The sequence below is a fragment of the Protopterus annectens genome, chromosome 8.part0 (assembly GCF_019279795.1).
Source record: "Protopterus annectens isolate FY-2018-M chromosome 8.part0, PAN1.0, whole genome shotgun sequence".
Lineage (NCBI taxonomy): Eukaryota > Metazoa > Chordata > Ceratodontiformes > Protopteridae > Protopterus > Protopterus annectens.
This window is the reverse complement of record NC_056741.1, coordinates 2,121,877-2,138,703: the sequence shown is the minus strand read 5'-3', so window position 1 is coordinate 2,138,703 and position 16,827 is coordinate 2,121,877. Positions and strand designations below refer to the sequence as shown.

General features: G+C 38.7%; 1 protein-coding gene across 2 annotated transcripts in view; it reads left to right on the top strand.

The window, feature by feature from the left end:
* The window catches only part of TAPBPL (TAP binding protein like), a 483,995-nt gene that overhangs the window by 421,487 nt on the left and 45,681 nt on the right, over positions 1-16,827 (top strand). For both annotated transcript variants that reach the window (XM_044079558.1, XM_044079557.1), the window contains one exon: positions 5,034-5,366. In XM_044079558.1, coding sequence (XP_043935493.1) covers positions 5,034-5,366 — 333 coding nt within the window. The remainder of the gene's footprint in view (positions 1-5,033; positions 5,367-16,827) is intronic.

Sequence of the window (16,827 nt, the reverse complement as noted above, 5' to 3'; positions counted from 1 at the left end):
AACTGCCACCTCTACAATACATGGATCACACTTAACAGACCAAGACATAGATTGAGCACAGAGCCTGGCTGTGGTCATGCACACACTCACACAACAATTTCACCTGTACAATCCCTACATGTACATACATCATACTCATGTAGTCTCACTGGCCATTTCATGTTTTATAGTTATGTCTTCCTACTTCTCTTTCTTACTCACACAAACTCACTGACCTTATGGGTATGCCTAGGCTTCCTGCTCCCCCCCAACAGCATAGTTTGCATGTGATGCTAACTGTGCCATATCACTGTTGTCTATCTCCTTGCTTCAGGGATACTAATGCCTTCTGTCTGATACTCACTGTGCATAGGCAACATATTGCTTAGACTGTCTGCATTTGGTTGCTTAAATGGTCATTGTACCTTGAACTTAAATCCTCCCTGGACAGTTCAACAGTTTATAGCATCAAAATGTCACAAAATTATACTGATTTCACTTGTGAAGGTTGTGAAGTAAATAACTGCAATGTTTATCATTAATGAATCACTTCTCTCCTTAAGGCTTTTCGAGTACAAACAAATGATGCACATTATAAGTCACGCCATCATATTCAGATTTTAGGATTGTATGACAGCACTGTAATGAAAACTCATAATCTATATTGCATTAATCTCACAAGGCACGTGCAGTAGCTAGGTAGACCACAGACCTTTCTCATCAATGCAACACAGAGGCTACAAACCATGAATATTTTAAAAGCCATGTCACTGTGATCTGTTTGTTATAGTATGAGGTCAAATCTGCCTGGCCTCAAGCCCACTGTCTGGCCATTTTCTGTTGGGATTACTGCTGATCCAAAACTATCATATAGCTAATGACATCAGCACAGTCTGTTGAGGCCAGATTACGTGTCCCATAGGCTTATGTAAAAGGCTGCCAGTAATGTCAAACAACAGCTCACAGACACATGCATTCAAATATACAGTTGACTACAGTGAGAATAAAACCCCTACCTAAGCATAGAGACTGCAGAACATAGTACTTTGCACAAGTGCCACAGCTCAAATCTGACTTGGAGTGCGTCAGACAACAGTTTAAAGCTGATGACATCAGCAGTGTCTGTTAAAGAGAGAATAAGTGTCCCACATGTTGGAGTATAAGGCTCTTGGTAATGTCAATCAACAGATCTCACACACACACACACACACACACACACACACACACACACACACACACACACACACACACACACACACACACACACACACACACACACACACACACTCAGTTGAGTACAGTGAGAATAGAACCCCTACCTAAGTGCACAGACTATAGAATACAGTACTTAATGTAAGTGCTATGGCACAAATCTGACATTTTACAAGAGAGCAGATGAACTTATAGTAGTTAACATCAGCAGGTCATGTGGGAGACAATTGGTTGGAAAGATGCATGAAGTGGATGTGTAGGCCTGTGCATGTATCAAAATACTAGCAATCCTTGCCGTCAGAGATGTACCTATAGGAGACCATGTTTACTCTGCTGACTAAACACACACACACACACACACACACACACACACACACACACACACACACACACACACACACACACACACACCTGACTGCAATAAGAATAGAACTCCTGCTTATCTATGTGTGTAGACTAAAGAATACAGTACTTAATGCAAGCACCATGGCACAAGTCTGACCTTTGCAGGAGTGCAGGTGAACTTACAGTAGATTACATCAGCAGGCCAAGTGGCAGACAGTTGGTTGGGAGGGCTGCTTGAAATGGATTTGTTGGTCTGGGCAAGAATCAAAATACTGGCAATCCCTCTCCTCGGAGAAGTAACTGTAGAAGACCATGTTTATTCTGCTGACTAGATACACACAAACTCAGTTGACTACAGTGAGAATAGAAACCCTACCTATCTAAATGCACAGACTACAGAACACAGTACTTAACACTCACACCACAGCACAAGGCTGATTTATACAAGAGTGCAGGTGCACTTATAATACATGACATCAGTAGGCCTTGTGTTGAACAACATGTTGAGAGGCTTGACTAGGCACATAGCTTCATAGCAATATATGACACTACTAGCCTAATTGCACTAGGCTGTTTAGAAGCCTTGCTGTGCAGCAACACAACTACTCTAATTGGGCATAGCTGGAAGTTTGACTTTAGCAGAGCAAGGTTGTGAGCACCAACAACTGGCCATGGCCATGATGGAGCATACAATATTATATATTGCACTTGGTAGTATGGTTGATATATGTGTGGAGAATGTACTGAGACCCCAGTGTTGTAATGCTTGGTGGTGTGGGCTAACAACATGAATGTAGAGTAAATATATGCTGTATAATTAGATGTGTACCTTGGTTTGTAATGTTCCCACATGTAGTCTTATGCCAAACAATGGAATTGAAGAATAAACATCAATAATGAAGCATGATATTTTATTTTTATTTAATATTGGTTTGCCAGGAAAGTCTGACAGGGACAGAGCTCATTTTCAACAGAGTCCCGGGGAGAAACACTGCAGATGCATGTCTTTAGAATGTGGGAGGAAATCAGACCACCCAGAGGAAATGCACGTGAACACAGGTAGTACATGCAGACTCTGCACAGAAGGCACCCCAGCTGAGAATCAACTCTAACTACTAACCTCTGCACCACTGCGCCACCCATAATATCTATAGTCCCATAGTGCAGCAAGCAGCTGGTTTGTGCCATGATGAACTAAGTGTGCACACATGCAAGATTCATCTGTTTGCGGATAGGTAAGCAGTGCGCAAATGCAAGCCACATTGGTAATGTCTGAAAGACCCCTTTGTACTCTAGGTCTGATTTTTGTGATGCCAAAGCCATTAACTGAATATATCTGGTTTATATTAGTGGCTCTCTGATTAGTAGCTGGTCCATTTTGTCCTGTCCCCACAATGTGGCTCTTTGCTCAAACTACATGAACACAGCCAAACCTGTAATTTATTATTTATCCAGTGAAAATAATAGGAATAAAAATTTGAAAGAAAAAAGAGATATACATGAAATGAGGAAGTGCAATGTATGACATGCGCAGTAAAACATGATAGTACACATACAATATTTCTACATATTTCAGGATTTGAACTGTCACAACAATGCATCTTCAGAAAACAGGAGGGATGCCTTATTCCTCTTTGCTACAGACATAGCTTTGCAGTAAAGGACTGCCGTCATTCTTCACACAACCAATTGCAACACAATGTACACTGCTGTCAAACCATCAGCTGTTATTTGTACATATAAATATCTTTATTATGTTTGGACATAGTGTACTTGTTGATCACACAACCTGTTATGATTATGCTTGCAAATATACAGCTCTGTCTTTACATTTTGATGTTTCTTGGTAATTCATCAGTCATCTGATCAGTAATTTGAAACATGCAGTATGTTAGCCATTCCATGTCATTGGCCTTAAATTGTGAGAATATGAAGTGGCAGTAATATGATATGCAGACAAATGAAGGCCAGGTTGGATGGCATACACAAGCATATGCTGTTCTTTTGGCAGGAGCATAGGTGAGTTACTAGTATGGCACAAATAAGGGTATACTGCTCTTTTGGGGGAGAACAAAGCTCATTAATGCATGATGTGCTGCTCTGCACCACTGTGCACACCTCCTCATAAATAAGGTAATTACAGGAAAGATTATTACTTTCCTCCATTCCTGTTATATCACACAAACATGGCACAAAAAATAACTTAAAGTTTGTACACCCTGTATTAGAACCTAGAACCAGCTGTACTCCAGCCCTACACATACACCTGCTGCCACAGGAATAAGTACATGGCAAATATAGAGAAACCTGCTATTCATTCCTCCTTTTCCCATGATTATGCAACGAGCCATATTGCACAAACAACACGGTTACTAATGTTTGTGATTCAGCAGTTCTATGGAGTTGTGAACTTATTTGTATCTTCATTGTGCTGACAGTCCTGAAGCTATATGTTGGTAACCGTGTAGGCAGGGAAAGTGAAGGGGAGCCCCATGTTGTAAATACAAGAAGTGTATTACTTTGCTATATATCTGCACAGAGGGATACAATTTTTGATAAAATTCCACTGTATTCTGTCAGCTACATACTTCAGATACAGCATGAATAGTCAGTCTCATGGGGTTTACACTTTTAGGTATTTACATTAGTTACAGACATATTCTTCATTTGTGGGTGGGAGAGTGAAGCTGTATTTATGTCATGGCATTTAAAAAGGATTCTTTTTGTAGCATCCACCCTGTCTAAATATGTAATAATGTGTCCGCTGTTACATGTTAAGATCAGTTCTGTACAAATCTACTAACTTTACTTGCTGTTGTTTCCATGTGAACTCATTTCAGTGGCTGTATTCGAAAAGTTTTCGAATACATAGGCAGTACGATTACGGAGTCTACACGGTTGCTTTACAGGCTTTACTTATGTTTTAATTTGCATGCCACAGAATTTACCATGTTTGTGTGTGAGTGTCTGCCACTACACAGAGTTTATTGAATCTTAAACTTTTCGTGGCCAAGTGTGCATTGTGTGTGATGTGTACACAGTGAAAAAATGATCATGTAAGCTTTATTAAATCCCCACAATATGTTTTATTTTTCTATCTGGAGTACATATGACAGGTAAACAGAATATAATTTCATTTGAGCGATCAACTCTTATCAAAAATATGCCAGAGAGGAGATACCTGTAAGTAAAAAACAATGTTTATGTTACTTACTTATTGTAAGTGATAAGTTCATCTTATACAGAAAAATAGTTGAACTGTTGTGCAAATAATATTTTTGTGCCATTATTCTACAATAAAAAAATTAAAATGACAGAACTGCTATTAAAATAAATGTATTTATAAATTATTCTTTTGGAAATATTTTCTCAAAATTAACTTTTGCAGCTTTGCTTTTCTATTATTCACTAATAAAATGTATTTATTATAATTTTATAAAGAAACAATAAAATGTTCCTGTAAGGGTTGTAAACTATTTCTTGCACATCTTTTTCAGAACCCCCTCATGTACAGCTCATTCCATCAGTTCTATATCTGCAGCCACATGCCCCCATGCGTGCCACCTGTGACATTGGGCATTACTACCCCCTGGATGTGGAGGTCATGTGGCTGAAGCAGCTACCTGGTGATGAGGAAAAGCCCACGCCAGTGTCAGGGACGTCCTTCTCCAGCCATCGGCAAAACCGTGATGGGACCTATAGTGTCAGCTCCTACATCTGGATCCAGCCATTGTCCCATAGCGAGGAGCCTATCCCCACCTACATGTGCCAGGTGGCACACATCACTCTGCAGGAGCCAAGCACAGTGACCCTTGTAATTCAGATGTCGGGTGAGTGTCCTATTGGGGACCTTTAAGATAAATAATACTGTATTATTATTATTATTATTATTATTATTATTATTATTATTATTGTCACTGTTGTCATTGTTATAATTATTATTTGTTTGTTTGCTTGTTGTGTTTGTTGACATGGTAGGTGGATGGTTCAGCCATGACCCATGTGCATACAGTACAAAATTACATACAGATCATAGTTCATTTCACAGCAATGAGTAACATACCACACAGAATTACATTCTGGTTATATAGCACGCTTCAAAGCAGTGAATGCAAAATAACAATTAATAACAACAAAAGCATAGACAAATATATACACAACTGTTCATATTTTAACAATGAAACACAAATGCAGTTTCAGGATAAATTGCAGCATGTTGTATTGATATAATAGATTGTTTTATCAACGTTGAGAGATTTGTGGTTGAGCTTAGTTGTTATTGTCTGAGCACTGTAAATTACTGCAGTTACTTTAAGCAGCTGTGCAATGGAGGGAGGATTTTGGGCCAGGCAGGCAGATATTCTTGATATCCTTTGCTCACGTCATCTCTTGCTAAAACTTGTTGGAACCCATACATGTGAATGATGAGTAAGAACTGTTCCAAGTATCTTTGAGAATATGTATAGTTTGGATCTCTGCCTTGTAAGGGACGTCCATCCACTGAAGCTTTAGAACAAGCTGAGCGTACCAGTGCGTTATGGCCACAACCATAGTGCAAGAGACAGGCAGGCTGCTTCAGTGCTTTTTCAGATCTTTGCCTTTAAAATAGCATGTATGCATGCAAACATGGCACTACTAATAAAAAGCATGATAATAAAGTGTCAGGGATGAGAAGGTGTGCCAGCCTGCTGCCGCTAAGTTAACGTGCTTGCAGTGTACCATGGGAGATTATGCCTGCCTGGTACCAGGCATGCAGCAGTAAGGATGAAACATGCCAGTACAGTGCCAGTAATGAAGTCTCCCACTAAGAAGCATGCCAGTTTGGTATCAGCATGCTACCAGTAAGACATACCCATGTCATCGTTTTACCAGTAAGAATTAAGCATGCCATTATAGTGCTATTATGTAGTAAGTGTGGCAGACTGGTGTCTGGCAATACGTATGCATGGCAGTAACATGCTAGTTAGGCATGAATCCTCACTACAAGCATTTTAGTATTGTGCCAGCATGACATACATATGCAGAGTATTGCTAGGTGTAAGTACCATGCAGCACAGTATGGAGTATCTGTGTCCACTGTGGCATCAGTAAGGTGCAAGGGTGCCAACATGGAAGTAGTACGGACTAAGTATATCCCTATAGTGCCATTAAGCTGTAACCATTTGAATGCCTGTAAGAAATAAGTTGCCATTAAAGGGTGAGCTTGCCCAAAACAGTGCCAAATAAACAGAATAAGTAGATGCTGTGGGAACAATACATGCAGAATAATGTTTAGGATGAGGAGCAATATTTAAGGGAAGGCAGGAATTGAGCAATTCATCTAATGTTGGAGTGAATAATAATTGTTAAAAATGCATGCTGCATAAACGCAATGGAAAATATCACTACTGTTTGTTTTGCTTTTAATTAATGTATGTATACCTATGTCATTGTTGTAATTTTGCTGTAATATAAATATTTTAAAAAAATGATCCCCCTTACTAATGTAACTAAGCTGCTTATACAATGTATGTCCTCAGCTTTTCCTGTTTTGCACTGATTTTGATCTGTCCTCTTCGTTGATTCGATTAGCTGGTATCTGTGCAATTATTAGCCCCCCCCAAAAAAAAAAACACCTGTCACCATGGAGTCCCAGCCTTCTAGTGCCTCATCCTTAGCCAGACTATTTTTACTTGGTTATCTGTGCAGTCTTGCATCTTTGTAAATTTTACAGATGACACACTTTTTGTATAATATACTGATTCCGCTTGTGAAAGATGGACCTATTTGTCTAAATCTCTCAAAGACAGCCACTATCAGCAAACAGCACCACAGTAACACTGTGTTATTACATGACCAAAATATTACTTCTAAATATGTTGAGCTAGTCAATAAATTCTATTCTAGTCCTCCTAGGTCACCTAGACATCTGATTAGCTTACATTAGCCACGCAGCACAAGTACTAATACCACATCCACATCTGCATTGACACCTCCAGTTACAGGGAGTCATCTGTACTGTATGTCTGTACCCTTAATGTCTCATAAGCCTACAGTAAATCTTAGAAATGTTTTAGTCATACAAATACAGCATGTACTGAGTTGGCAAAGGACAGAGTGATGAGTTATCTGCCTCTGTGATCCAAGGATTAGGGATGTCATTAAAGCCTTTATGTACCTACATGACCCCAGTTTTAGTTATGACGTTTTAGATGCCCTTGTGAAGGTGAGTGATCATAGGAATTGCACCTAGAAACAGATGCTGAGAGACATTGTTGAGCAATCTTTGTTTAAGTTTTCAAAGAGAGAAAGGCCCTGGCATTCAGCAACATTCTACCATCACCAAGAATGATGGCTAAATTCAAGGGTAAAATAAATGGCTTCAACAGTTGCCTAGTAAATTGGTGTCTTTCTAGGGGGCATCTAATGTGTGGGTCTGCATGTGATGAAATGGTCAATAGATCCACATGCTTTGCCAGGGATAGCCTGCTTCCTTCACCCCTTGTTTTTTGCATACTATCAAACTTTTGCTACCACCATAGTGGCATTTTTAGGCTGAGTTCACCTGATGAACATCCCATTATGACAAACTCCAGTCTGCATGATATCTGTATAGCATTGCTGATGATCTAAAATCCAAGCAACAAAACCTCTGAACTTGAGGACTTCCCTAACCTCAAAGATGTAAGTGTTTATGTAATTAAAGAAACCTGGTTAAAGTGTACTAATAAAAGTCTCTGCATTCAAAGGGTACAGTGTCTGCTGTGTATTCAGATCCACATCAGCTTGGGAAGAGGTTTTTGTATTTTTTCCTAATCCCTTTGTATCTCAAAAGATTTTACATGTTACAAATCTGGAAATGCATAAAATCCTTCATACTGTCACATTATAGACCATTATAGGACCATATCTATGATCCCTTCAGAGCACACAGCTAGAAAATTAGCAGTCAAACCAACTACCTTTCTTATGAGTGTCTTCTATTTGCCACATATAAACTGGCTAACATTTACTACTTACAACAAATGTGCCAAGAGGTTTATAGACTTCATAAATGCCAGTAGACTTGCTCATACTGTCCCCTATCCACCAAGGCCGTTACTTGTCTTCACAAACATTTCTCTCAGTTGCACCACCCAGCTTGTTACGCCTTCCCTAGTCAGATTTGATCATCTCACTGAGATCTTCTCTATAAAACCTGGCTTTCTGCCCCTGTTAACTCCTCTATATAAAGGGATTATGCCAAAACCACTGATTTACTGTTTACTGATGATCACCAATGCTATAGCACCTGAGTAAACCTTGTAACCGAGGATGCTGCCTTCTTCTCTGAATTTTACACCCTCTTGGATAGACGCACTGAGTCATCTGTGTCTGTCAGCTGTAAGCATAATGAAATGTTTGGAACTAAATGCTTATAGTGGAACCACCACATCAACAAACTCTATAATAAAAAGGAAAAGCTTTTGGTTCTCACTAAAAAATGTCTACCTCCTCATCATCATCATCATAAAAACAATTTAAAACTACTAAGTAAGTCCCTTTGGTATATAATTGTGTGACATAAAAGCCGATATCAAGGGGCAATGGTTGACCAAGTTTGCTGATGGTTGTAAACTGGGGGCATTTTCAAATCCCCTCTGATACTCCCTAGCAATGGCTGGGCCAAACAAATACATGGTGAATTTCACCCAAGCTTACCTTCAGCACCGAAAATGCAGCATAGTTTTCTTTGGTAAATGCGGCATCACTACTTATTACCATCTAGATAACATTTCTTTTGAAAATGACACAGTTATCAGGGACTTGGGTACCTATACTGATAGTAGCCTCTCCTTGGAATAACATGTCTCTGTGGTGGTTAGAAAATCCTACCTTGCACAATTTATCCTTCATGGTATGTTCTTAAGTTCCACAGAAGTTATTTCTCTTATTAGTCCAATCGTTCAATATAATGTACCCTTTGGGATGTACCTCACTAAGCGCCTAAATAATTTTTAAGGACCTCAGTTTTTTTCTCTCACCGAAAAGATCTTAGGTCTCATCTCAGTACACGCAGCTATTCTGAAAGACTAAAAACTCTGATCTTCTACTAAGTGTTCTGCAGACCCCTTAGGGGGTTATATAAGCTTAACCTTTCATCCTGTGAATGACCAATCACTATTTAAACTCCTTCTCTTAAATAAAACCAGTGATAAAGCAAAAATTTCTTCTAGAGACCTAAACCTACTCCAACACAACAAAAACACCAGTAGGCATGACAGACATATCAGATATGTTAATTGCATGTGATATGGTTGCAGTTAAGGGGTGCCAATCAGTATCTTGAATACTAAAGTCTTCTATCCACTTTACCTTTCATTTCTATGGTGTTCTTTAGAACAGCATATTACTCTATTATTCTCTCTTTCCCTAGGAGGAGGGATTCTGTACATAACCCGTTTGGATTGTAATTCCATTTATTCTGTGGCCAGTGCTATATCCTATCATCTTTGATCATTTTCTCTGATGCTTTGATTCCTTTCCTTATATACAGGGCTACATCATCTCCAGGTTTTTTCATTTTATTCTTCACATTCTTTCTATAAACTGTGCACCCTAGTATGTTTATTTCCCACTTACGATTTTCATGTCCATTATTTCTGTAAGTGCTACAATATGCAAACAATGGTGTCTGTCATGTCAAAATACCTGTTATCGTTTTGAGTGGATTATGAACAATTTTTAATTAATACTGTCCCTTTTTGTGTGACGTGTGCTGATACTGGTTATGTTTTCACCCCTCTACTGTTGCTCTCCTTATATTTTCCTGTAAGTGATATATACAAGCAATAATGCCCAATATGGTGGTCACTACAGGAAAATAATGGACTTCCCAGGCTATTTTCCTGTAATGTACCCTCTGTCAGTCATTAATAAACTTAGAAAATGAGCTCCCTGGAAAATTGCTCTCTAGTTCTTTCCTTATTAGTATATACATTTTTTTATATTTTTTGTTATAAAATGGTTCTTCTACCTAGTGTTTCAAAGTTCATGTGGAATGTATAATTGTTTGCAAAAAGCATTTTGCATCCAAAAATATAGGGTCCATCACTATTATTAATATGTACATGTGTGCTCGCACTCACGCATGCACGCGCCCACCCACGTGCGCGCGCGCACACACACACACACACACACACACACACACACACACACACACACACACACACACACAGAAATGTAGAAAGTAATTCTAGTTACCTTACTTTGTACCATCATTCTGATCAAATGAGTGAAGAAATACTTATTAGCAACAATAATATATTTTAGGTCTTTGGTATCAGACACACGTAATACAAAATTCCTCCCATGCATGCCAACACGCACAGAGTTCAAATGTGTGAAAGCAATAAAATGATTTAATACATAAAGAAAAGCCACTGTAATGTACTTTACTCGTAGTTGTAGGACATAGTCCAAAACATTACAGACACACACACACACACACACACACACACACACACACACACACACACACACACACACACACACACACACACACACACACACACACACACACACACACACACACACACACACACACACACCCTCAGGTCCTTGTAACTGCTGGTGCAGCTGCTTCTGTTACCTGTTTTAATTGTGTTTTTTTGCTTGATCACTAAGCATGACGTTTTAAGAGCTGTGGTTAGTGAAGTGAGAGGAAATGGCAGGTCATTGTAACGGTTGTTGCTGCTGCTGTTGTATTAGTTCTTTTTTTCCCCCCCACATGTTAACTGTGGCTTTTTAAGAGCTTTGGTTAATGAGAGGAAAGGAAATAAAGTTTCCAGTAAAGGATTTCAGCTTGCCCCACACATTTTCTGCCAGAATAGGCACATTTCTTTGTTACTAGACTCATGCTGTTCATTAATTCATCATTTTAGAATTCTGAGTGTCCAGTGGGGATTGCTGATTCTGCAAGTCCATTTTCTTATCATTAACTGCTCTGAAAATCTAAGAGGAGAGACTATGCTTTCTCACTTCTTTTCTGGGCCCCCTCCATGGACTAGTTTAAATACTTGCTGATAGACTTATCACTTAGAAACCTGGTCACCATCTCAGACGGATAAAGCTACCATATAGCTCTGCATCAGTCCAGCTTGGAATGTAGTCCCTGGTGATACCAAAGCCCAAGAGTTTTACACCAGTTGTTCATCCTAAATGTTCAAAGCATGGTGTGGTGCAGCCTAACCTCATTCACAGCCTGAACTAACAGTACCCCAGAGAATGCATATGTGAACCAATAATACCCCTGAGAATGCAGCTGTCTGTTTTACCCCTGAGAATGCAGCTGTCTGTTTTAGGCCCCTCCAAATTTTATGCATTCCTCCTACACTGCTTATAGTTGATTGCCAGGATGGTAATTATTCCCTGCATGGACCATGTCATCCAGCTTCCATCCCAAGCTGCTGCCACTTTTACCCTAAGCATTCAGTGCCTGTGCCCCCATCCATTGTGGGGAGCCAATCAATCGATTAAATGCAATTCCTGGTAAAGTCAGTTCAGTGGAGAAATTATGCCAAAGAGTTTTTCCTTACCCCACAATATTACCTGTTGAGGTAAGTATAAGTTCAAGCAGTGTGGAGGGTATAAAAATGTTAACTCCAAGGTTCGATGAAAAGTTCTTTTGGCATAATTTTTTCTCCAAACAGACTTTCATAAGAATTGTGGTTGATCAGTCAACATGCTTTCCTGTTGTGCCAGTCAGGTATTTTACCTCCCTATGACCTCTGTTCGCCTGACAACAGAATTCTCAGTAAGAAGTTGCTTTCTTCTCCTGTTGGCTCCAGTGTCTCCCAATGAGTTTTCCCATTGGACTTACCCATAATTCCAGTTAGTCCTCACTGTTAGTGACCCTCTAGAGAAATACACACAAACCAAAATATTCAGAAAGTAATTAAAAGTAAGGAAAACAATAATATGTGCCTTTTCACTCTTCATTGTAGAAGTAACGTAACAAAATCAGTATGCGTATTTAATACAGATGACTTTTTTCAGACTTTGTTATAGTTTATTTGTTTTCTTTTTTTATTTTTGTTTAGTGGGGTAAAGGGCTGATGAACAAATGACCAATTGCAGGATCATCTCATGTACAAAGGTAACAAACAGTATAAAAGCATCCATTACATGTGTATTTTTATTAACTATATGTCCAAAAAAAAATCATAATATGAACACTTCAAACCATGATTTATGTATAAAAAAGTGTGTGCCTGATTTGTAAAAGGATATTATGATAGCAACTAATAATATAGTAACATTCACCTTCCATAATCTTACAAGAAACATACATATAGAGCATCTTAATGTATTTATTAGGATTAACGGTCTCGATTTCAAAGTCCCCATGATACTAAGAACATTGTTGAGATTTGGAGGTATATTAACCCTTAAAACAAGTTGCCAATGTAGTTTGCATGTTCAAATACAAAAAATACAAACTTTTTTAAAACTCAAACATTTTGTCCTGTGCCTATACAGAGTGTTGTGTGATTTAGTTTCTCAATAATTACACAGGTATGTTGAAATACCTGCTGTCTATGTCTTCATGACATTTTACCAACATAAAACCTTTCAAGTACTGTGTACTAAGCCATGTGTACAACATTTGCTGTTTCCTGCAAAATTATCTAGATTGCCATAAACATTGTCTTCATAAGGGAATTAATCATACATTTTGTTGTAATGGCTGCATCCAATCCATGACATGTTCCTGTGTCTATCATGCCTTCATGCCCACTGATAATGGTGGAGGTGTCTCAGTGTCCATTAGGATTTTATGCCCTCCAAAATGATACCCTATGACCCCCCCCACTCCACCACCGAGCTCACAATTGGTAAGTCAGAATTTCAGCTTATAGCTTGTTAATAATTCCCTTGTATGGTCCCACAGGATCACAGTAATTTTTTGGCATTCCTTGAAAATATTCCTATGAGAGACGATTCTTTAATTCTTTCTGACTTCAACTTCCCCAGTGTATACTGGAGTATTTGCACTTTTAATGAAGGGTATGCACAACACTTCTAAGAATAGGTTAATGAGAATTTCCTGGATCAAACTCTCTGAAATCCCACCAAGGGTGTTAATATCAGGGAGTTGGGACTTAGTTCTCACAAACTTGGCCCTGGTGTAGTTCTCACAAACTTGGTCCTGGTGTGTCTCCTGCCTCTTGTTGGTCCTCATTAGTTAAGTCTGACCACAAACTGGTTATCTTTGACCTCTGAATACCCACCCTTTGGTAATCAACACCACCAACTTTATAGCCTTCATAAAAGCAAAGCATTTATAATTATTAAACAAATCTCAAAGTTTACCCATGTTACCACCCACAGAGGATTCCTGATGTGCAGTTACCTATGTCAAGGATCTTTATCATCATGTAGCTAAATTCACAGATAGAGCAGTACCTACCAGAAGCAAATATAGCAGCGAATTCAACAACAAACCACTGTGATGGTCAGCTGATGTTAACAAGTTATACAACAGAAGGAAGAAACTGCTTAGATTACCTTGTAAGGCTAGAACCTCCCATCAGAAATAAAAAAATAAAATAAAATGTCTCCCAAGAAACTGAAGGCAGCTGTTAAGGCCAGCACAGCATCCCAAGAAAGTAGGGTAGCTTCTGAGGCTAAAGACAATTAAATGTTCTTTAAGTACATCAGAAAACTAAAGAATAATTCATTTTACTTTTCTGAACTTCTCCATAATGGCACCTCCTACTCAAATTCTAAACACATTGCCAACATACTAGCAAGTAATAATAAAGCAACCAACACACACTAAATAAAATAAAATACATTAATTAAAAGTGTAATTGTGGAAAGGGTAATTGTTGGTATTATTTAAAGGTTTGTTTTTTAATGGTGTTTTTACTCCTTGAAGACTTTTTTGAGCCAAGGTGCTAGAGCGTATGTATTTGCAATAAATTTGGTTAACTGGCCTTTGTTGTTTTTATTATACTAGCAAATAAGTTTACTTCAAATTCTTTCCCCTAAGGTTATCATCCCTATTTCAAACATCACTGAGTCACTTCCTCTCTCCCACCATCTCTAAGGATCATATCCTTAAAGGAACCTGCCAATTCCAGAAACACCCCTGCAGTGTGTTCTGACAATAAATTAGGTTGTTTAATAAACAGTGTCAAGCAGGCTCTTTGCTGATCCCCCCTTTAAGTTATTCAACCTAAGCTTTGCCATGTTCCTGATTCATGGTGCACTGAGGTGGTGATGCCCCTTTATAGAGGTGTCCCCATCACTGATACAGGAAACTGCAGACCCATTAACCATACTAGTCTTGTCATTAAAGCCATGGAATGCATCATTCCTGTCCTTATAAACCAGGATATTAAAAATCTGATAAGGCATGACCTCCAACAATTGAGGTTTATTAAGGATAGGTCATACCTGGTAAAACTTGCTTACTTTGAAAAGATCACACAGGTATTGAGCTCACCCCCCCCCCCCACCGTTGGGAAGATCTAACATAGACAAATGCTTGGTGCCAAAGCAATAGCTTAAAAAATAATGATAAAAATTATTAGAATATTTAAATATTTTTGGGAAGTCAGCAACCCCTGGTAATCACATAATCAATAAAACACTTCTGAAAGTTGATTCACTAGTCAGGGATCTGGGAACTCATGTTGAGAGGAATTTAACCTTTGACCAGTATATGTTGATGAACGTATAAGTAAGGGCATGGCATCTAGTTTCAGTGAGGTCATTGTACCTCTGTACTTAGCACTCATCAGACCCATCATAGAATATAAAGGCCTCTTAGGTATGTACCTGATGAGACACATGCATCAGCTGGAACTTCTGCAAAGGATCTTTATTAAAAATATACAGGGAATAAACACAATGTCCTATGCTGATCTTCTCAAAGCCCTGCCTCTTTACCCTGTACCATACAGACTATGAAAGCTGATCTTTGCCTGCTATATAAGGCATTTAAGGACCTTGTTTTGATGGACTTTTTGTACAACCACAAGCAAACAGCATCAGATGTACTAGATCAAAAGAGCTAAATTTTGCTTGCAACATAAATAGGACATGTTGAAGAGACAGATATGTTTCTCAGAGAATCCCCATTTTGTAGAATAGGCTGCTCATCTATGTGAATCAGATTCCTGCCTAACCCTATTTAAGTGCAATTTGGACCAGTAGATGGGTAAGCAGAAGTTTACAATAGGTCTCGAGCCTATCTCCCTGATGGGAAGAGACACTCAGTAAATCTCCCCCATGTAAATCAAATTTTGAGTCACATTTGAGTTGCATGGCTAGGCTTATAAGGGCCCCCGTGGTTGTTAGTCTAGTATACACTTATGAACCTATGAGCGCCATACCACATTATAAGATTTTCAATAAAGTAATGGCCTTAAACATAAATCTCTGTGCAGTAAGATGGATTGTAAACTGGCTCAAGGACAGAAGGTATGTTGTGAGGGTTGTGATGCCTTCTTAGTTTATGGAAAAAGTGACCAGCAGCATGCCCCAGGGTCCCATACTATACCTCCCTCCATTTTAGCATTTATTTCTGTGACCTAAACATTGACAATAAGGCTGAATATGTTTGCTGATGATTGTAAGCCGGATGTAGTAGCTAACTCAACCATTGATACTAAAACCCTTCAAATGGATCCAACATGTGTTAACTCCTGTTGCACAGTAAAAGGGCTCAATCTAAATGCTAAGAAATATACTCTCATCTTCCTTTGGAAAACAGCAATTTCCTATCACCTGCTCTATCAATGACACACTAATCTCAAGTGAATATGTAATCAGGGATTTGTGCACCTGGCTTGATGGCTCCCTCTCCTTCATTTACCATGTAGCAACTATAGCCAGAAGATCTTTCTATATTTTACAGTTAATCGCAAAGGATATCTCATCTAAAATCAAGTAAGTTATTCTTCCTGGTAAGACCCATTATAGAATATAGTGCACCCTTTGGCATGCATCTCAATAAACACATAAAAAAGTCAGAAAAAAAAACCTCAGAGGATCCTAACAAAAATTATCTTGGGCCTCAAATATTTTAGTTATCAAGAAAGGCTGGAATCATTATCAGCCACACAGTCTCTTAACAGGAAACATGTGGCTTGCTTTCTGTGCCCTCTGAGACAGTATTAACTGAGACCTCCTCTTTTCTCAATATATCAAATAATGTAGCCAACACTAGAAACAAAAATCTCAGTTTACATCAGATAGTAAAGAAAACTAAACAGAAAGATTGGTTCATTACACAATATCTCCCTTTGCCCTGGAATAGAC